The sequence below is a fragment of the Bubalus kerabau genome, chromosome X (assembly GCF_029407905.1).
Source record: "Bubalus kerabau isolate K-KA32 ecotype Philippines breed swamp buffalo chromosome X, PCC_UOA_SB_1v2, whole genome shotgun sequence".
Classification (NCBI taxonomy): Eukaryota; Metazoa; Chordata; class Mammalia; order Artiodactyla; family Bovidae; genus Bubalus; species Bubalus kerabau.
Window position 1 is genome coordinate 108,424,153 of NC_073647.1, and position 22,387 is coordinate 108,446,539.

General features: G+C 36.1%; 1 protein-coding gene and 1 non-coding gene across 10 annotated transcripts in view; one reads left to right on the forward strand and one right to left on the reverse strand.

Moving 5' to 3' along the window:
• Window positions 1-22,387, reverse strand: part of WNK3 (WNK lysine deficient protein kinase 3) — a 192,655-nt gene that overhangs the window by 149,037 nt on the left and 21,231 nt on the right. For 7 of the 9 annotated variants that reach the window (XM_055562879.1, XM_055562877.1, XM_055562875.1 and 4 more), the window contains exon 2: window positions 21,065-21,719. The exons of 1 other annotated variant lie outside the window; for it this stretch is intronic. In XM_055562879.1, the coding sequence (XP_055418854.1) occupies window positions 21,065-21,601 (537 nt within the window). In that variant the 5' untranslated portion in view covers window positions 21,602-21,719. Of the gene's footprint in view, window positions 1-6,493; window positions 6,671-21,064; window positions 21,720-22,387 lie in introns of those variants that run through there. One more of the 9 variants, XM_055562882.1, reaches the window with a different exon arrangement.
• LOC129640488 (small nucleolar RNA SNORD52) lies at window positions 9,626-9,691 on the forward strand. Its single transcript, XR_008708855.1, has one exon. It is a non-coding gene; the product is annotated as a small nucleolar RNA SNORD52 (small nucleolar RNA).

A 22,387-nucleotide genomic window follows, 5' to 3' on the forward strand; every position in this document is an offset into this window, starting at 1 on the left:
CAGGGATCAAACCCATGTCCCCTGCATTGGCAGGTGGATCCTTAACCACTGGACCACCAGGGGAGTCCCCCATGTTAGTTTTAGAGTCAGTCTGTCAACATGTAAAAAAAATTCCTGCTGGGATTTTGCTAAAATTGTTTTGAATTTCTAGATCATATGGAGAGAATGAACATCTTAAGAACAGTGAATCTTCCAACCAACACATTTATTTAGATCTTTGATTTCTTTTAACAGTGTTTTTTAGTTTTCAGCATACAGATTCTACACATACTTTGTTATTTATACCTATGTATTTCATTTTGGGTGCTACTGTAAATAGTACTTTTTTAAAACTGCAATTTCCAATTATTTATTGCTACTGTAGAGAGATATAACTTTTTTTTATATTAACCTTGTATCTGGCAAACTTGTTAAAATCACTTATTAGTTTCAAGTACTTTTTGTAGATTCATTGAGATTTTTCATGTAGATAATCATGACATCTGCAGGTAAAGACAGTTTTATTTCTTCCTTTCTTCTGTACTCCTTCTATTTCTTTTTCATCCCCTATTTCACTAGCTAGCACTTCCAGAACAATGATGTTGAGAGCATCATATCAGAAGCGTTGAGAGAAGACATCCTTCCCTTGTTAGAGGAAAAGCATTCAGTCTTTTCACCATTAAGTATGATGCCAGCTATTTTAAGCCATTCTAATAGTTGCATTTTTTAAATAAATGTCCTTTATCAGGTTGAGGTTTCCTTTTACAGCAAGTTTGCTGAGTTTATCATGAATGGATATTGAATTTCTTCAAATGCTTGTCCTACAACTATTGAAATAACCATGTTGATTCCTCTACAGGCTATTAATATGTCAAATTACATTGAGTTTCAAATGTGGAACAATCCTTGCATTCCTTGGAAAACTCCACACTAGTCATCATGTATTACTCTTTTAATATATTACTGGATTCTATTAGCTAATGTTATGTTGAACATTTTTTCATCTATGTTCATGAGGGATACTGCTCTATAGTTTTCTAGTAATGTCTTTAACTGTTTGGGGTATTAAGTGGGTAGGCGCTGGCTTGATTCCTGGCTCTGCTCTCTTGAGCAATCATTCCTCTGAAAGTTAGTATACAAATGAAGGTTTGGGCCTCCACTTTGTCATCCTATACCTTCTAACTTCATCTCCAGGGGTCTTCTAGAGAGCAGATATTAAAGACTGAGAATTTTCAGGTATTATATTCTATCATCAGAAAGAAGAGATAAAGTTATCTCTTCCCCAATGTTTATGCTGTTTATTTTCTTATCTTATTGATTCTGTTGAAACATCCACAATACCAAAAAATAATTGTGATAACAGTCACCACTGTCTTTTATTGTACTTTAATTAAAAAACAGCCTTATCTCATAACTTAAGACTGTTTACAGTATTTTTTTTATTTTCACAAATAGTTTAACATGTTGAAGTAATTTCCTTATATTCCTATGTTACTTTTATTTTTTAATTAGGAGTGGCTGTTGAATTTTACCAAATATTTTCTCAACACCTACTGATATGATCATAAGGTTTATTGACAGGTTCCTGACATAGAACTATTCTTCAAATCTTAAAGCCTAGCACACTATTCTTTTGACCCACTGGTGAATTCTATTTGCTAATATTTTCCTATGGATTTTAATATCTGCATTCATATATGAGACTGAGGTATAGTTTTCCTTTTTGTACAAAACTAGCATTTAGTTTTAAGATTATACAGCTTCATGAAATTAACTGGGATTAAACAGTTGAACATTGGAACAGCTTGTCAATTAAAGGTTGTTTAGAAATCAAGCTCTGAATCTACTTTCTCCTGATGTGTTTTTTCCTCTTTTTAAATTATAAAAATATTCAGGCATAAACAAAAAGGTGTAACAACCAGCTTTGTTTAATTTTTAACATTTTGCCAAATTTGCTTCCATTTTAACAAGACATTACAGAATTAAAGACCTCTACATATTACTCCTTGATTCAATACCTTTCCTTTCCCTCCCAGAAGTAACCACTGCTTGAGTTAGGTTTTTAATTCATTAAAGTTTTTAGAAGTTTTAATTATATCCTTGTATCCATAAGCAATATAGTTTTACATATGTTAAAACATATAGGTGGGTTATCACATGGTATGTGTCCTTTTGCAAATTACTTTGCTCAATGTTACATTTTTTATATTTATGTACTGTGATATGTATAATTTGAGCTTATTCATTTTAACTATTATACAGGATCTCATTAGACAGTACTACCACACTGATGAATAAAGTTATCCATTCAACCCATTGATGGGCATTTGGATTGATCCAAGTTTACTTTATTATAAACAATTTTGCATTGCATATTCTTGGGATGGCTCCTTGCCCTGGTATTGTGACAGTCACTTAGTTGTGTCCGACTCTTTGTGACCCCATGGACTATACAGTCCATGAAATTCTCCAGGCCTGAATACTGGAGTGGGTAGCCTTTCCCTTCTCCAGGGGATCCTCCCAACCCAGGAACTGAACCAGGGCCTCCTGCAATGCAACTGGATTCTTTACCAGCTGAGCTACCAGGTATTAAGTGGGGCGGGGGGTGGGTAGGAAGAGCTTAAATCCCCTCTCTAAATCATCTTAATACCTAGCCTACTTTTCTTCTTTTTCTCCTAATTTTGATTAGGAGTAATCTATTAAGATTTAAAATTAAATCTGTTATCAATTAAATCTGTGTTATCATTGTGAAAAATAGAATCTAGACAGTAGGTATTATGAATGTTCTAAGATTTTTAACTTTGTTCTAGATTTGAAATGTTTCATAAGAAAATGCTAGAAAAATTTATTGTCAAATGTACACGTAACATTCTCTTATCATTCTTTTACTCTTCCATAGCTAGCTATGTTGCATTTCTCATTTCTTTGCTCATATATTTTTACCCTCATATTTTCCTTCATCAGGTTCATTAATCACTTTTCAGAGAGTAAAAAAATTTAGAATTTATCATATTTTATATGTATAATTTTTATTAATTTCAATTATCTTATATTAACTCCCTCTTTCTCTCTTTTTTTTTTCCTCTTTCTCTTTTTTGCTTTCTTTCAGTGTTACTTCTCTAATGGCTTAAGATAGGTACTAAATTCCTTCTAGTTATTGTTCATTAATAATGAAGGCATTGTAGTGATAAATTTTCTTCTGGGTGTAGCTTTTGCAATGACTCACAAATTTTGTTGCAAATATCTTCATTTTCATTGCTTTCTAGGTAGTTCATACTTTCAGTTTTATTTCCTCCTTGACCTAAATTTTATATAGGACTGTGATTTCTGATCTCCAGTTAGTTAAGAATCTTCTTGTTACTTGTTTCATTATTTATGTCTAATTTTGAGTGATGTAGAATATAAAATCTCTTTTCTTTTAACATACGGTTTTCTTTGGGCCACATATTTAACCAATTTTTTAGTAGCTTGTAGACTATAAAAATGTATATTTCTTATTTGGAGGATATTTAAGGTTCTATATATACCCGTCAAATGGAGTTTATGGATTATATTATTCAGTTCCTACTTCTTCACTTTTTGTCTGCTTGATCTGCCCTGTTCTGAAAGAAGTGTTTGAAATTTCCTACTACAGTTATTCATTTATCCATTTTCCTTTCATCTATTTGAGGTTCTGAATTTAAAATATTAACCAGAATATTTTTGGTGCCTACAAGTCTTTATCAATGGTATTTATCTTCTTAAACTATGAAGCAAATAACTTTATAATAAACAGGCATTTCTGTTTAATGCCTTAATTTTACTTTCTTTCTTCTGAGATAGATATTAATATTGGTTGGTACTCCTCCTGCTTTCTCTTTGCTGGTTTATAGCTTCACCTTAACTTTGCTTTATCATTGTTTTAAGTATTTTTTCTAGTAAACAATACACGTGGGTTTTGTCTTTTAATCCCATCTGAAAATGTGAGTTTTTTAACAAACAAGTATAATATGTCCACATTTGATACAGTAAAAGATATATTTCATTTTACTCCTTCCATTTTATTCTAAGTTATTTATCTTACTTTGCTGCTTCCTTTTATTCCTGTTAACTTAAAAGTATTTCATATTGTTTCTCCTTTTTACTAGTGGTTAGCTTCCTTTTCCTGACATTCAAAATCAAACACTAATAAACTAATTCAGCAAAGTAGCAGGATACAAAATCAACACTCAAAAATAAATTGTGAAGGCAATGGCAACCCACTCCAGTGTTCTTGCCTGGAGAATCCCAGGGATGGGGGAGCCTGGTGGGCTGCCATCTATGGGGTCACACAGAGTCGGACACGACTGAAGCGACTTAGCAGCAGCAGCAGCAGAATTTAAAAGGATATCTTGCATAAATAAAGTTAGGAACCCCAAGGGGGATAGTATTCATGTAATGATAAATTATAAATAAATTTACCCTAATGAAAAAGGAAAAAAAGTTGTTTCTATACACTAAAATAAATAATTCTAAAAGAAAATTAAGAAAACAATTCCATTCATCACATCAAAAAGAATAAAATATGTAGGAAGAAACTTATCTAAGGAGGCAAAAAGACTTCTATCACTTAAAACTACAAAACACTGTTGAAATTACAGAAGGCACAAATAAATAGAAATACATCCCATATTTATAGATTGAAAATCCTAATACTGTTAAGATGTCAATACCAAAAGAGATCTGCAAATTCAATGTAATCTGTCAAAATCCCATATTTTTGCATAAATTTTTAAAAATGCTAAAATCCATATGGAATCTCAAAAGTGAAAGTGAAACTGCTCAGTTGTGTCCGACTCTTTGAGACCCCATGGACTGTAGCTTACCAGGCTCCTCCCTCCATGGGATTCTCCAGGCAAGAGTACTGGAGTGGGCTGCCATTTCCTTCTCCAGGGGATCTTCCTGACTCAGGGATCTAACCCAGGTCTTGCGCATTCCAGGCAGACGCTTTAACCTCTGAGCCACCAGGGAAGCCCCTCAAATACACAAAAAGATCTTGAAAAAAGGAACAAAGTTGGACTTCTGGACTTCAAAACTTACTACAAAGCTACAATAATCAAAATACTGTGATACTGGTACAAAGACAGACATAAAGATCAGTGGAACAGACTACAGAGCTAGAAATAATCCCTTGTATAGTCAAATAGATAATTTTCGACAAGGGTATCAAGATTATTCAATGAAGAAAGGATTGTCCCTTTACAAAAAGGTGGGGAAATTGAGTATCCATGTGCAAAAGAATGAAGAACTTATAAAAACAAAGTAGCACAGTGGTTAACCTTACTTTACGCCATATACAAAAATTAACTCAAAATGCATCAAAAACATAAGAGCTAAAACTTTCAGAAGAAAACATAGGGGGGAAATCTTCATGACACTGGGTTTCACAATGAATTTCTAAGCCAAAAGCACGTAGGCAACAACAGGAAAAAAAATAGATAAACTGAACTTAAAAACTTTCGTGTATCAAACGCACTATTAAGAGTGTAAAAAGGCAATTCATAGAATAGGAGAAAATATTTGCAACTCACATATCTGGCAAAGATTAATACTCGGAATATATAAAGAACTCTATCTCTCAACAACAATAACTCAATTCAAAAATTGGCAAAGGACTTGAATAGGTATTTTTCCAAAACAGAAATACAAATGGTAAATAAGCACAAAAGAGAGGCTCAACATCTCTAGTCACTGGAAAAATGCAGATCAAATCCATAATGAGATGCCACTTCACACGCATAGGATGGCTATTTAAAAAGCACACATGCAATATTGGCAAAGATGTGGAGTAAATAGAACCCTTATGCATTGCTGGTGGAAACGTAAAATGAACACTATGGAAAACAATATGGCAATTCCTAAAAAACTGAACACAGAATTGTCATATGATACAGCAATTCCACCTTCTAGGTATGTACCAAAAAGAACTGAAAACAGAGACTTGAGCAGATACTTGTACAGTAATATTCATAGCAATGTTATTCACAATAGCCAAAAGGTGGACACAATACAAATGCCCATCAATGGATGAATGGACAAAACAAGTGTGGTATATACATACAAGTTCTTAAAAAGGAATAAAATTCTTAAACATGCTACAACATGGACAAATCTTAAAAACATTACACTAAGTGATGTAACTCAGACACAAAAGAACAAATATTGTATGATTCCACTTAAATGAGATACCTAGAATAGACAAATTATTAATAGAGACAGAAAGTAAAACAGTAGTTACCAGGGGCTGGGAAGAGTGGGGAATGGGAAGTTATTGTTTAGTGGGTTTCAGTTTGGGATGATGAAAAAGTTCTGGAGATGGGTGGTAGTGAGGGTGAATGTACTTAATGCCACTGAATTGTACACTTAAAATAATTAAAATGGTAAATTTTATGATATTTACATTTTGTCACAATAAAAATTTATTTTAAAAAAGAGTTAAGGAACTCATATAGTATTTGTCTTTCTCTGACTTATCTCACCTAGCATAATATCTCACCTAGCATAATGTCTTCAAGGTCTTTCCATGTTGTCACAAATGGCAGGATTTCCTTCTTTCTTGAGGCTGAATAATATTCCACTGTATACATATATACATCACATCTACTTCACCCAATCTTCTGTTGACAGACACTTTGACAGACACTTAGGTTGTTTCCATATCTTGGCTACTGTAAATGCTGCAATGAACATGGGTATGCAGATATCCCTTCAAATTACAAATACCATATGACACCATTTATATGTGGTATCTAAAATCTGAACTTGTAAAAACAGAGAGTAGAATAGTGGTTACCAGGTACTAAGGGTAGGGGAATGTTATTTCAGGGTACAAACTTAACAGAGAAGTAAGTTCTGGAGATCTAACCAGCAGTGATTACAGTCAACAATATTGTATGTTTGGGACTCCCATGGTGGTCCAGGGATTAAGAATTCACCTTTCATGCAGGGGACAGAGACAATCCCTGCAGGGTCAGGGAACTAAGATCCCACTTGCCGGGGCAACTAAGCCCACTGGCCACAACTAGAGAAGCCTGCAAACTGCAACGAACAGCCTGTATGCCACAGCTAAGACTCAACAGACCCCAAAAATAAATAAATTAAAAAAAACAATACTGTATGGTAAACTTCAAAGTTGCTAATAGACTAAATCTCGGCTGTTTTCAACACAAAAAAGAAATAACTATGTAACATGCATGATAAAGGTATTAACTAATGTTACTATAGTAATCATATTGCAGTATACCAACAGTGGGTTGTTATACCTTAAATTTACACAGCATATCTCAATTTTTTTAAGCCTAAAAAAAAAGAGTTAAGGAACTCAAAGAACAAAAGCAAGGAACAACAAATTTAGAAGACAGCTGAAAACAAGTAAAGTGTTTATGCTTTTCTATCTAATTTAAAATGACTTATAAATTCTAAACATCCCTGAAATTGGCTAGGAGTCATCCTCTCATGACAGATCAGTAGATATGCTCTGAAGAATAACAAATAGATTTTGATGCTTTCTGATTAAATTAGCAGAATACAAGTCTTTCATCTACCAAATCAAATTACTGTACCTTTTGATCCTAGTCAGCATTAAAAGTAAACAACTTTACAAAATTACAACTGCTGTCCCAGAAATATTGCTGGAAGTCCACTAAAAAAGGTATGGCCAAGACCTTCAAAGGTCCACTTCTAATTCAGTGAGAGGAAAATAAACCTGTCAAACTAGCACCAAAATCCAGAGGAAAGTTTTCAGCTACTATAGTAATCTTAAAACACAGACAGATTGATACACGTAGACACACACACATGTACTCTATTGTATTAATGATAACCACTTTTATAAGTTAATTGTAATATATCGCCAATGAGTAGGGTTCATACTAAGAAATGAATAAGGATCTAGAAGGCAAACTGCGATAGCTAATGGAAATGACACAGTCAGAAACCGGAAAAATTATAGTCTACAAAAATGATCCCTAAATCTACTGTCTCTAAGCAGTAAGGTCACAAAAAAAGTATCAAATATCAATTTTCAGTGTTATAAATATTAGTTTATATGGCTGATAAATATAATAGAGGTCAAATACAAATTTACCAAATAGATTTCAACTACTCCATACTTCTTTCAAAAGAAATACTGTCCTGTTATGAATGTTAACTAAACACATTATTATAATATATGGAATGCTAAAAATGTACACAAAATCTTTCCTGAGACAAGGCACAATATCAACACGATTAACCTGCATATGTATTTATTCAAGATAAGAAGCATTTAGTTTCCAAAAGGTAAGCTATGGCCTTATCAGCTATGTCTCTTAATGCAAACACCAACAATGAACTACAGAACCAGGTCAGAGGCTATATGAATCTGTTTCTGCAAACATGAAAGAAGGAAGAAGAAATAATTAACATTGTTACAAAAGCTGTATTATAACTTGTTCAAGTAAAGATGAATGCTATGAAGGCTTCAAAATGGTTCTTAAACATCAATGAATATTCTGAATAAATATGAAGTCACTAAGTATTTTATCACTAACATTTACTGAATACTCAAATAGGTACCTCATGCTTTATAAGCATTATCTCTAATTCTCAACATTTTATTTCTCAAGTTGAACAGTAGGTACACAATTTCCACCATATTATTCTTTATTCAGATATCAAAAACATCTATTATACTTTTCTTTTAAAAAAAAAATGAAAAAGTAAAGCTCCAAAATGCTAAACTACTTAGCTTACCCATAGTACCTAGCTAGCACAGATAAACTGGAACTTAGGTCTGCTATATTATGAATTCTAAGCACTTCCTAGTTCAAAGCTCTGTCCCTCAGAAACAATATTCACAGTAATGACTACAGACACCTCATTCACAAACCACTTTCCATGAAGAGATATGTGTAGCACCTTAGAACTAAAACTAAATGAAACAAACACACACTAGGGTTAATTATAATTTGTAGATGGTAACATCCGAGTATTAATCAAGAAATCAGAATATAAAAAAAGAAATCAGCATATAATAATCACAGTTTGGCCATAAGACCATATTAAAGCTTTTAGACAGCAATGGTATGTATCAATACCTAAACGAAAGTGCTCATCAATGGTGGTCAAAATAAGATATAGAAAGAGAGATGAAACACAGACATAGCCAGGTTCACTTGTCTTCCAGTACCACTGAACACAGAGGATTCTTCATCCAGTTAGGACCTGAACATCCAGTTCATTTGGTCAGTATACTGCCTTAGCAGGACACACAGGAACATTTAGTTCCTTTGTTCTGACTCTATACTAGCTTCTGATTGTAATTTACCTTCCCATGTATCTAACCTACAGACCATTAGAGCATATGGCCTAACAACTATATCAGGTTAAATGAATTCATTAATTTGTTCTAAACTAATAAATTTCTGTCCTAGATCTAGGCATTTGAGTTAGCACTAGTCAGTCTCCTCAACGTGTCTAACCACCTCTGGACACTGACAAAAGGTGAAGTCCAGATATTGAACCAGGGCAACCCAACCATGAAACTGTTCCTCAGAATCCCCAAGCCAGAGAATGTCCTTAAATGAAACCATTAACTAGTACCCTTTGAGCTTGAGCAGTTGGTTTAATGTTAAGAACCTTATTTTACAGGAATGATGATTTCTCAGTAGAGTCTCTGATGCAGGTCTTGATGTCAAAAATTAAGTTCTAACTAATTAGGGAGAAGAAATCTTAAAGTGCCCATTTAAGAAATAATTTCTTGTAAAATGGCTGAAAACATGAAAGAGTGAACTGTTCAAATAACTAATGAGGAGGAAATTCTTAAATCATCTATGTAAGTGTTATATGCAGGTACTTATATACCTAATACAATGGCATCCCACTCCAGTACTCTTGCCTGGAAAATCCCATGGATGGAGGAGCCTGGTAGGCTGCAGTCCATGGGGTCATTGAGGGTTGGACACGACTGAGCGACTTCACTTTCACTTTTCACTTTCATGCATTGGAGCAGGAAATGGCAACCTACTCCAGTGTTCTTGCCTGGAGAATCCCAGGGACGGGGAAGCCGTCCTGGTGAGCTGCCGTCTATGGGGTCGCACAGAGTTGGACACGACTGAAGTGACTTAGCAATAGCAATAGCAATATACCTAATACTAGGACCCTGATGCTGCGAAAGATTGAAGGCAGGAGAAGAGGACGACAGAGGATGAGATGGTTGGATGGCATCACTGACTCAGTGGACATGAATTTGAGCAAGTTCCAGAAGCTGGTGATAGACAGGGAAGCCTGGTGTGCTGTAGTCCATGGGGTCACAGAGTCGGACAGGACTGAGCGACTGAACTGACAAGTGTTATATATATACAATTGATAGAATATAAATCCCTGCTCTATCCCTTTGGGCAAGTTACTTAATGTATCTCAACCTCACTTCTATCACCTGAAAAGTAATCATTCCTACCTCTTTTAACTATTGCAAGATTAAATAAAATATTCAAATTAAGTACCTGCATAAGTGCTCAATTAATGTATTAATTTTGATAAATGCAAAAGTGTACAATACCATTATTAGTAACTTAAGGTAAGTTCCTCAAACCACAAATTACCTGACTGTTGGGTTTTCAGAACCCAACTGTTATATTTAGGAAGAGTCCACATAAAACTAAAAGGTAATTCCAATTAATAAATGGAGGAGAGTGGAAAATAGAAAATCACCATTAGAATACCAGAGTTAATACTTATTACAGGCAAAATATACTAATGGATGCCAAAATAATAAGGGAAAGTTTGAGGAGAAACAGATATTTACATAGGCACAAAGTATCTACTCCTAAGATCTTTATTTATTAATATGTACAAAGGGAAAATATTAATTTATAATAGAGAATACCTATTAGACATCACCCTAACCAAATGATGAAGGTTATCATAACCAGTAATCCATACATCATATATACCCTGCTATGATGCACTGAGAATGGAGCATCATTTCTATGGTATTCTTGCCAAAACTCATAAGCCTAAAGCTAATCATATAAAAACATAAGACAAACCCAAATTAAGGAATACTCTTCCCTGATGGCTCAGATGGTGAAGAATCTGCCTGCAATGCAGGAGACACAGGTTCAATCCCTGGGTTGGGAAGATACCCTGGAGAAGGGAATGGCTACCCACTCTAGTATTCTTGCCTGGAGAATTCCATGGACAGAGGAGCCTGGCAGGTTATAGTGGGGTTGCAAAGAGTTGGACCCAACTGAGTGACTAACACTTTCACTTTCTACAAACTAACTGAGCAATACTCATTAAAAGTTTAAGATCATGAAAAAAACAAAAAAAAGTTCAAAATCATGAAAAACATGCAAAGATGGAAGAATTGCCACAGATTAGAAGAGACTAAACATCTATTTCTGCTTTATTGACTATGCCAAAGCCTTTGACTGTGTGGATCACAATAAACTGTGGAAAATTCTGAAAGAGATGGGAATACCAGACCACCTGACCTGCCTCTTAAGAAACCTATATGCAGGTCAGGGAGCAACAGTTAGAACTGGACATGGAACAACAGACTGGTTCCAAGTAGGAAAAGGAGGACGTCAAGGCTGTATATTGTCACCCTGCTTATTTAACTTATATGCAGAGTACATCATGAGAAATGCTGGGTTGGAAGAAGCACAAGCTGGAATCAAGATTGCCAGGAGAAAGATCAATAACCTCAGACATGCAGATGACACCACCCTTATGGCAGAAAGTGAAGAGGAATTAAAAAGCCTCTTGGTGAAAGTGAAAGAGGAGAGTGGAAAAGTTGGCTTAAAGCTCAACATTCAGAAAACTAAGATCATGGCATCCAGTCCCATCACTTCATGGGAAATAGATGGAGAAACAGTGGAAACAGTGTCAGACTTTATTTTTCTGGGCTCCAAAATCACTGCAGATGGTGACTGCAGCCATGAAATTAAAAGATGCTTACACCTTGGAAGGAAAGTTATGACCAACCTAGACAGCATATTAAAAAGCAGAGACATTACTTTGTCAACAAACGTCTGCCTAGTTAAGGCTATGGCTTTTCCAGTAATCATGTATGGATGTGAGAGTTGGAATATAAAGAAAGCTGAGCACCAAAGAATTGAAGCTTTTGAACGGTGGTGATGAAGAAAACTCTTGAGAGTCCCTTGGACTTCAAGGGGATCCAACCAATCCATCCTAAAGGAAATCAGTCCTCGGTGTTCACTGGAAGGACTGATGCGAAGAGCTGACTCATTTGAAAAGACCCTGATGCTGGGAAAGATTGAGGGCAGGAGAAGGGGACGACATAGGATGAGATGGTTAGATGCCATCACCGACTCAATAGACATGAGTTTGAGTAAACTCCGGGAGTTGGTGATGGACAGGGAGGCCTGGCGTGCTGCAGTCTATGGGGTTGCAAAGAGTTAGACATGACTGAGCAACTGAACTGAACTGAGAAAAGACTAAAGGGACATAACAATTACATGCCATGTGGAATCCTGATCTGGAAAAAAAGAACACCAGAAAGAAAACTGGAGAAATTCAAACAAGTTTTATATTTTAGTTAACAGTACTGAACTAATAATAATTTCCTAAAGTTTTGATAACTGTTCTCTGGTTGAAATATTAGCATAAGAAGAAACTGAGTGAAGGACATACAGGAATTTCTATACTATCTTTGTAACTATTCTGTTAATAGCAAATTATCTCAAAATAAAAAAGAAAACTAATTGGTAAAGGAAAAACTAATTGGTAAATAGGATCCCTGTTTCTTGCTATTTCCAACCCTATCACTTCTTTCAAACAAATCTATATTTAACAGCTCTTTCATCTTTTCACTAATTCCAATCTCCAAGCCTTCTTCTTACTGACTATAAATTCCCTCAACTATATAAGCTTTTATGAAAATGGAGCCTGAATCTGCTTTTTCTCCCCATTATGTCCCTAGCACTTAGCACAACTCTGATACATTGTAGGTACTGAGCATTTACTTGTTGAATGAATGAATGAACAATGAATGAATGACAGCTGTTTTCTCTGTATTCATTTCCTATTGCTGCTATAACAAATCACTACAAATTTAGTGGCTTAAAACAACACAAATTTATTATCTTCCAGTTGTGGAGATCAAAAGTCCAAATGAGTCTCAATTAAAATCAAGGGGTTGGCAAGGCTGTGTTCCTTCTGTATGCTCTAGGAAGAAACTGCTTGCCTCTTCCAACTTTTAGAGATTGCCCACATTCCCATCACTCCAACCTCAGCTTCCGATGTCAGATCTCCTTCTGACTAATGAGCATCCTTCTTCTCAAAAGCACCCTTGTGATTATACTGGGTCCACCCAGATATTCCAGGATAATCTACCTATCAGAAGATCTTAAATTTAATCGTACCTGCAAAATCCATTAGGTAACATTTATAGGGATTCCCAGGTAGCTCAAGAGTTGGACACAACTGAGTGACTTCAGTTTCACTTTTCACTTTCATGCATTGGAGAAGGAAATGACAACCCATTCCAGTGTTCTTGCCCTGAGAATCCCAGGAACAGGGAGCCTGGTGGGCTGCCGTCTATGGGGTCACACAGAGTCGGACACGACTGAAGTGACTTAGCAGCAGCAGCAGCAGCCAGGTAGCTCAGTGGTAAACAATCTGCCTGCCAATGCAGGAGACAGATTCGATCCCTGGGTCAGGAAGATTCCCTGGAGAAGGAAATGGCAATCTACTCCAGTACAAGTAAACGTACAATGTGGAAAAAGTAAAATTCTTATTTCTATAGAGGAGGAAATGGAATACATCAGATTATTTTTATGGCATTTAGTGCTCTCATGTAGATTTAGATCTTCTCTCTACCTTCCACAACACTGAAAGGCCTCTCCTCTCCATCATTCTGTGTGTCTTTTTATATGGCTACTTCATTGCCATAACTGTCTACTCTCCAACTTAGTTTGCCAGCTTTACTTTAGTTCAGTATTTTTGGAAAATATTACAGTTGCATATTCTCTCCTCTCATTCAAAGTTCTTCAAAGTTAGAGAATGCCTTCTACTGCTTTTGAATAATCCCAAGACTCTCTAGAACAGTGCTCTTCTTAGACTAGAATCCATTAAATGCTGTTGTTAGGGAGATAAGAATCTATCATGTTTTTAATACTTCTGAAAAATGAGATTCCTTTGCTTCCCTTGGTAACACATGCCAAGGTCTATCAGCATCAGGAAATTTGCTTGGGAAATCCCATGGACAGAGGAGCCTGGCAAGTTACATTCCATGGGGTCACAAAAGAGTCAGAAACAACTTAGTAACTAAACCACCACCACCAATATATTTATAGGTTCTAGGGATTAGGACATGGACATCTTTGGGGTGTACAACTATATGTATCAATTTGTTATCTATTAAGCAGATAGTTACCTCAAAACTAACTAACTAATTGAACTGGGAAAATTAATTATATTTCTCAGACCAAGTCTGTCTCCTGCTACTCTCACGACCTCTGTCATTTCATGAAAACATCTGCCTTTGGTTTATAGCTTTTTTTTTCAAGTCTTTATTAAATTTGTTACAATACTGCTTCTGTTTCATGTCTTGGTTTTTTGGCCATGAAGCATGTGGGATCTTAGCTCCCTGACCAAGGATTGAACCTGTACCCCTGGCACTAGAAGGCCAAGTCTTAACTACTGTACTGCCAGGGAAATCAGAGCATTAACTATATTTAAGTAAGTTGTATTCTTCCTCCCTTTGATGTAATTATTCTTTGCCTATGACACTTTGAGGGCTGAGCCCAAAGAAAACAATGGGAAATTAAAATCAAATAACACTATTCAGGGTATGCTTATATGTAATGAAGCATCTTCTTGATAGCTCTAACAGAATCTAGAAACACTTCTAAAAGGGTCATAACAAAAATATTTTAAGAGCAAAAGTATCCCAGTATGAATACTTTGGACAACAATATTTATTCAGAAACAAATTCTAGCATATATTTTAAAATTATCTTTTCCTCTATTGGAAATTCAGGTATTTTCACACTATTTTCTAATTTCACAATTAAATGTAGGGCTGCCTAAAAATATACTTCACCCCAAAGTGTTTTTGATAAATGAAAATAAAACAGAAACAAGTTTCTCCGAAATTTTGATAGATACTTCAAGCAAGGAAGTATAGATCTTTAAACTGTTACTTCTACTGCATTGCTTGGAATATATTCACTACTATAATCAAAGTGTATTAGAATGCTCACTCAACATGTCAACTTGCTATAGTCAACTATGTCTTTTTTCTAATCTTTCTTTTCAGCAGCATTTTTAAAAGTTCAGTTCAGAGACTATAGCTGACTTGTTAGAGGTCTAGTTGTTAGATCTACTTAAAGATGGCCTGTTTACTTACCTTGAAAAGCATGTAATCACAGAATTGATCCCACAGTGAAGCTTATTATAAGCAAATATATTTAGAAACAGTCAAATAAGAAAATTCATATATCTATGTGATTCCTCTGATTGGAAAATAGCCCCATTATATGAAAACTCAGTTCCATCAAGAAAACAAATGGCATACTAGTGAAAGTAAAGCAGAAGCTGGTTGTGTTCCCATGTGTAAAAGCAAAGTGCTACTGATTTTTCAAGCTGACAGTGGAGGAGAAAACTATTACAAACCCGTGCGACCGACTCCTCCTAAAAGTTACTAAACAGGCCTTTCAGTAACATCTGACCAGGTCTTTCAACATCATGAACTGCTGCTAAGTCACTTCAGTTGTGTCCGACTCTGTGTGATCCCATAGACGGCAGCCCACCAGGCTCCCCCGTCCTTGGGATTCTCCAGGCAAGAACACTGGAGTGGGTTGCCATTTCCTTCTCCAGTGCATGAAAGTGAAAAGTGAAAGTGAAGTTGCTCAGTTGTGTCCAACCCTCAGCGACCCCATGGACTGCAGCCCACCAGGCTCCTCCATCCATGTGATTTTCCAGGCAAGAATACTGGAGTGGGGTGCCATTGCCTTCTCTGCATCATGAACTAAAGTCTTCTAAATAAAACGTATGACTGACAGCCCTCACTCACAGTAAATTACCAATTTATCAAGTAATTACCAAGTAATCTACAAATTCTTTACAAAGAACAATAGATCAAAGTCTTTCCACTAATGCATTAAAAAATCAAATTATGGAAGAGAAAAAAATAAATCAAATTATGGAAACCATAAAATACGACAAACTGTTGAAATGCAGGTATTTATGGCCAAATCCTAAATCTGACACACATCATCAAAGGGTTTGTCTGTTTTTAACATCCTGAAAGTCAAACATCAGCAGTACAATCTATATATCCTGATTCTTGCACTGCCCTTAAGTCAATGTATTCTAAATAAATGGGTATGAGGTTTTTAAGAATTACTGGACAAGGCTCAAGTATCTACCATAGCGGGAAATACCATCAAGAGAAAAAGGTATAAAAGTCTTTTCTGAGCTATGAATTTCAAATCAAACATGAAAAAGTAAAATTTTAAAAAGGAAAATAATTCCATATTTCAGGGGAGAAGATTAAGAGGTGGTATGTATGCAATAAAAATATAGCTTACATATTTTAATGATGTTAATAAATAGAAAATACATATCAAGTTGATAAAACAAAAGTACAGACACTCAAATTTTATATATTATACATACACACCTATGCTAAGTCACGTCAGTCGTGTCCAACTCTGTGTGACCCCATAGACGGCACCCAACAGGCTCCTCTGTCCCTGGGATTCTCCAGGCAAGAATAGTAGAGTGGGCTGCCATTTCCTTCTCCAAGGAAAGAATATAGACTAATTTAAACTGTTCACTGGGATATTTTTCAACAAAATTGCTTAATTACATAATAAAGAGTAAGATTTTACTGAAAAAAAATGAGAAATTGTACATTACAAATTACATAGTACTTACAGGAAAGTAATTAAAAGATGATGTCCTTATTATCTTCCTGGGATTCTAAATAACTTTATTGTTGCTGTTTTCAGTCATTAAGTCATGTCTGGCACTTTTTCAACCCCATGAACCATAGCCCACCAGGCTCCTCTGTCCATAGGATTTCCCAGGAAAGAATACTGGAGTGGGTTGCCATTTCCTTCTCCTGGGATCTTCCTGACCCAGGGATTGAATCCATGTCTCCTGCATTGGCAGGTGGATTCTTTACCACTGACCCACCAGGGATGCTCTCTAAATAAGTTAGTTTTTCCTAATTCCAAATATGCAAAAAATAACATGATGTCTAAAAATAATATCAACTAGGTCCACTAATTTCAACATTCCTTTCAGAATGTGCTCAGTCGCTCAGTCATGTTCAATTCTTTGCAACCCTGTGGACTGTAGCCCGCCAGGCTCCTTTGTCCACAGAATTTTCCAGGCAAGAATACTGGAGTGAGTTGCCATTTCCTTCTCCAGGGGATCTTCCCCACCCAGGAATGGAACCCAAGTCTCCTGCATTGGCAAGTGGATTTTTTACCATTAGTGCCATCTGGGAAGCCCAATTCAGAAAAGAAAACTTCAATTGTTGTTCTTTGTGTAAATTAAAATGTACTTTACACTTTAGGACTTCCCTGGTAGTACAGTGGATAAGAACTCGCCTGCCAATGCAGAGAGCACAGATTCGATCCCTGGTCCAGGAAGATTCCACATGCTGTGGAGCAACTAAGTCCCTACGCCACAAATACTGAGCCCAAGCTCTGGTACCTACAAGCTGCAACTACTGAGCCTGTGTGCCACAACTACTGAAGCCTGCATGCCTAAAACATGGCAAAAGATGTTGCCTAAAACACGGCAAAAGATGTTGCCTAAAACATGGCAGCAAGAGAAGCCACCACAATGAGAAGCCCACACACCATAACGAACAGTAGCCCCTGCTCGCTGCAACTAGAGAAAGCCTGAACAAAGCAATGAAGGCCCAGTGCAGCTCCCCAAAAAATGTACTTTATCTTTGTAAATTAAAATTTACATTTGCTCCCCATGACAGATCCCCAAATCTGGCTATATATCCAATTACCCAGAGAACTTTTAAAACTAAGTTCCTGGGGGAAATTCCCTGGTGGTCCAGTGGTTAGGACTCCACGCTTCCACAGCAGGGGCCACAGGTTTGATCCCTGGTTAGGGAACTAAGATCCCTCAAGCTGCACAGCATGAACAAAAAGTAATAATAATAAAACTGCATTTAAAACATAAATAAATAATAAAAGTAAGTTCCTGAGCCTTATCTCCTGAAGATTCTGATTTAGAAAGTCCGCAGTGGATGCCATGAATCAGTATGCTGCTGCTGCTGCTGCTGCTGTTAAGTTGCTTCAGTCGTGTCCAACTCTGTGCGACCCCACAGACGGCAGCCCACCAGGCTCCCCCGTCCCTGGGATTCTCCAGGCAAGAACACTGGAGTGGGTTGCCATTTCCTTCTCCAATGCATGAAAGTGAAAAAATAAAGTGAAGTCGCTCAGTCGTGTCTGACTCCTAGCGACCCCATGGACTGCAGCCCACCAGGCCCTTCCATCCATGGGATTTTCCAGGCAAGAGTACTGGAGTGGGGTGCCATTGCCTTCTCCCATGAATCAGTATATATGATATAATATTATATAAAGCTAATGTTGGTGTATTAAGGGAATTCCTCCTGTGATTCAGCTGGCTCTTGGAATTGATCCCTTATTTCAGGGCTTTTCAAGCTCTACTGTGCATAAAAATCACCTGCAGATGTTACTAAGAGGTAGATTCTGATTCAATAGGTCTGGGGTGAGTCCTGGGGACCTGCAGCTCTAAGTTACCAGGTGATGTCCATGCTGCTGGTCCAGAGAGTACACCTGGAGTAGTAAGACCTTATAGGATCTTTCAGTCTTTCCACATGTGAATAATAAAAGGTATTCCCATATGCAGTTCTTATTACTGAAATATTTTCAAGTTTTACAGAAACATTCTTTAGCATAGCTAGAGTATACAACTTGCAAAATATTTCACATATCTTTACTATGTGACCTACTACCAAGTGAATGGAAATCATCTCCCCCATTTACAAACAGAATAACACTAAAAGATGAGTGTTACTCCAATCAAAAGATACAAACTTCCATTTATAAGATAAATAAGTACTAGAAACATAATGTACAACATGATAAAGATAATTAACACTACTGTATGTTATCTATAGAAATGGTTAAGGGAGTAAATCCTAGGAGTTCTCATCACAAGGAAAAAAATTTTTCTATTTAATTTTGTATCTGAGATGATGTTCACTAAACTTACTGCCATACTCATTTCATGATGTATCTTAGTCAAATCATTATGCTGTACACTTTAAACTTACACAATGTTGTATGTCAATTATATCCCAATAAAATTGGAAGAAAAAAGCAAACAACAATAACAACAACAAAGGACCAGACAATAAGTATTTTACATTTTGTAGGTCTCTACCCCCCAAAAAGATGAGTGTTACTGAAATCACAATGCAGAGATTAAATTAAAATTTACATAACTTTATACACACACACACACATATATGCAAAAATATTTATCACGACCATGTTTATAATAGTAAAATACTGGAGAAAATCTAGAAGTCCAACAATAGAGGACTGATTAAATATCTTATAAAGGCATATATCAAAGATAATGATATAAATGCACAACTACCAGTAATGAAAAGATGTTCATGATTAAGTTTAAAAACAAAGTTTTGTCCAAACCTTATAGTATGGTTCCATGGGGGTGCATACAATCATATATACATTTATTCAAAAGAAAGAGTCCATAAAGATATATACTAAAATGGTTAAAGCATTCTCAAAGAATTATAATTTCAGGTGATCTTAATGTTTGTTTACTTGAAGGATCTAATATTCCTACTATGACACAGACTTTATAATAAAATTCTTAAAGGGTAAAAAGGGGTGAGAAGAAAATCAAGTAAACCCCACATAGCACATGCACACATCTTTCAAGAACTACTCTAATGGCTTGACTCCAAACAGTCATCAAGGGACTTCCTATATTCAAAGCACTTCAAAAGCTTGTTAAAACTGTAGTCTTGCATCCCACCCCAGACTTACAGAATCTGAATCTCTGATGATAGGCTCCTAAATCTGCATACAAAGCAAACAGTGACTCTTAAACACAGTAAATTTTGTCAACAAAAAGATTCCTAGAAATGAAAGGATCAAGATTAAATTTCAACCTATTTAAACGGCAAACTACAGCAAATTCAGAATGGGTGAAATCATGTAACATACCTATACACCACACGCAGCAACCACTGGAATATGAACAACAAAAACCTGTATTTAGCAACCAGCTTTATTTAATCTTAATTTTAAGCGTCTCTTGTGAACATTGATCATTTCCCATGAGCTGACTGAGGTCACAAAGGTTTTCCTTATGTTTGATCTACATCTGTCTGAAACTATTCCTATTATAACCTTTTCTAAGATGTTCTGTCTCCATTTACTCCTACATTAGTTAAAAGTACCATATAGACATTTACCATGGAACCAAATATCTAGATAATTCAACTATTCTTCTGATGCTTTCACTTCTCCTTTCTAAACAACATTCCAGTTGACTAATCCCAGTAGATTCTGGCGATTAATTTCATCCAAAGATCCTCTCTGAGGCAAACTCAAAGGCATGGAGAGGAATTTATACAACTAGAAGCCTTCAAAGAAGCAAGGAAAGCATTTCCTGTTCTGAAAAACAGCACATGAACCCCCAAAAGTCTATTGACAGAGAAATGGAAAATATCATACTGAATATATCCCTAACATATCAACTCATAAGGCATACATTTACTAAAAGCTTTCAAAATGAGACATTAAGAGTTTTGAGAATTTCCTAAGGTTAATAAATCAGAATCATTTCCCCAAAGAAAGCCAGAACAGACTTTCCCACCTTTAAAACAGAGAGGAAAACAATAGGGAAAAAAAAGTTTGGCATGAGCTCCTAAAAGGATTTAAGAAAGGAGCATAACTTCAGGGATGTGGGGACAAGTCCTTCATTTTATTTTAATCCATGATACATTTTAATCCTGGATCACTCAGAAGTCCAGGCCAGCTGAAACTGGAATTTATTAAAACCAAGAAGATTATATACCCACCTGCAGCTCACACCAAGCAACCTCAACCCATGTTTCAGTGTCGAGTCCTTTATATACTGTTTTAAATGCTCCTCTTCCCAGTTCTATGTCAAATTTCAGGAACCTGCCACTAGGAGAAGTAGCTACAGCCTTCATTTCTGCTTCTTCTTCCATCTCCTTTTCATTTTTCTCCTTGAAATAATCTTTTGAGGATTCTGATGTTCCCTTTGAACATTGCTCATATTTAACTTCTTGTCCTCCTCTTAGCACATTTGTAGGAAGCTTTTCTACTCTTGGAATATTTGTTGCAGTCTTTCTTCTCTCATCTTTGGAGGAAGATTCAGCAACTTTGTCATCTTCTGTCATCTCAACACTCTTTCGAAAGAATCTTTTCTTTTCTATAGTTTCTCCAGAAGCAGAGAAGGTATTGCTTTTCTCCTTTAGTCTAGCTTCCACTGTCAAAGTTGCTGCAACCTGAGGAACTCTGTTTTCTAATGAAACTCCATCAGGTTTCTCAGAATCTTCTGTGCTAGCTGGCTCCCCTGAATCAGTAGCCATTGTAATTAAGGTTGGCACTAAACTTTTTCCTGTCCCACTCTTCAGTTCAGTTGCATCTCAGGTATCAGAATTATCAGGATGGACTTCCTTTTATATGGTCATATGTTTCCATAGCAACCTGAAGGGGGGGGAAAAAGGATATATTAAAATCACCCCACAAAGGAAATCATTAAGGAGAAAAGTCACCTGACTGTTTAATCCCTTTTTTCTTAATAAGAAGTTTGTTCTTTTTCTGTCCAATCTTAGCAACCAGCAGGCTCCAGGGACTATGTCTTATCTTGTTTACCATTGCAGTCTTCAGTGCCTAGCAGACTACTTGGCATACAGCTCAACAAGTCTTCATACTGTATGAACATTGTTTATAAACCAAGTTCTCAGCCCCTTCTATGAATCTATCATATTTAAAGCAAGTATCCAAACCTTGAATTTGCTTAGCTACAAGGTAATACACAAAATAGGCTTCTCTGGTGGCTCAGATGGCAAAGAAATCTGCCTGCAATGCAGGAGACCATGGTTCAATCCCTGGGTTGGGAAGACCTCCTAGAGAAGGGAAATGGCAACACTCCAGCATTCTTGCCTGGAGAATTCCATGGACAGAGCAGCCTGGCAGGCTACAGTCATGCAGTCACAAAGAGTCGGACACGGCTAAACATGCACACACATAATACACACAATAAGCAAAAACAGCACATAATTTCTCAGTAGGTGGTTTTTTCTAAAATTCTGGAACTAATCCATAGATTTTTTTTATTGTGGCAAAATTTAATCATTGTTAAGTGTACAATT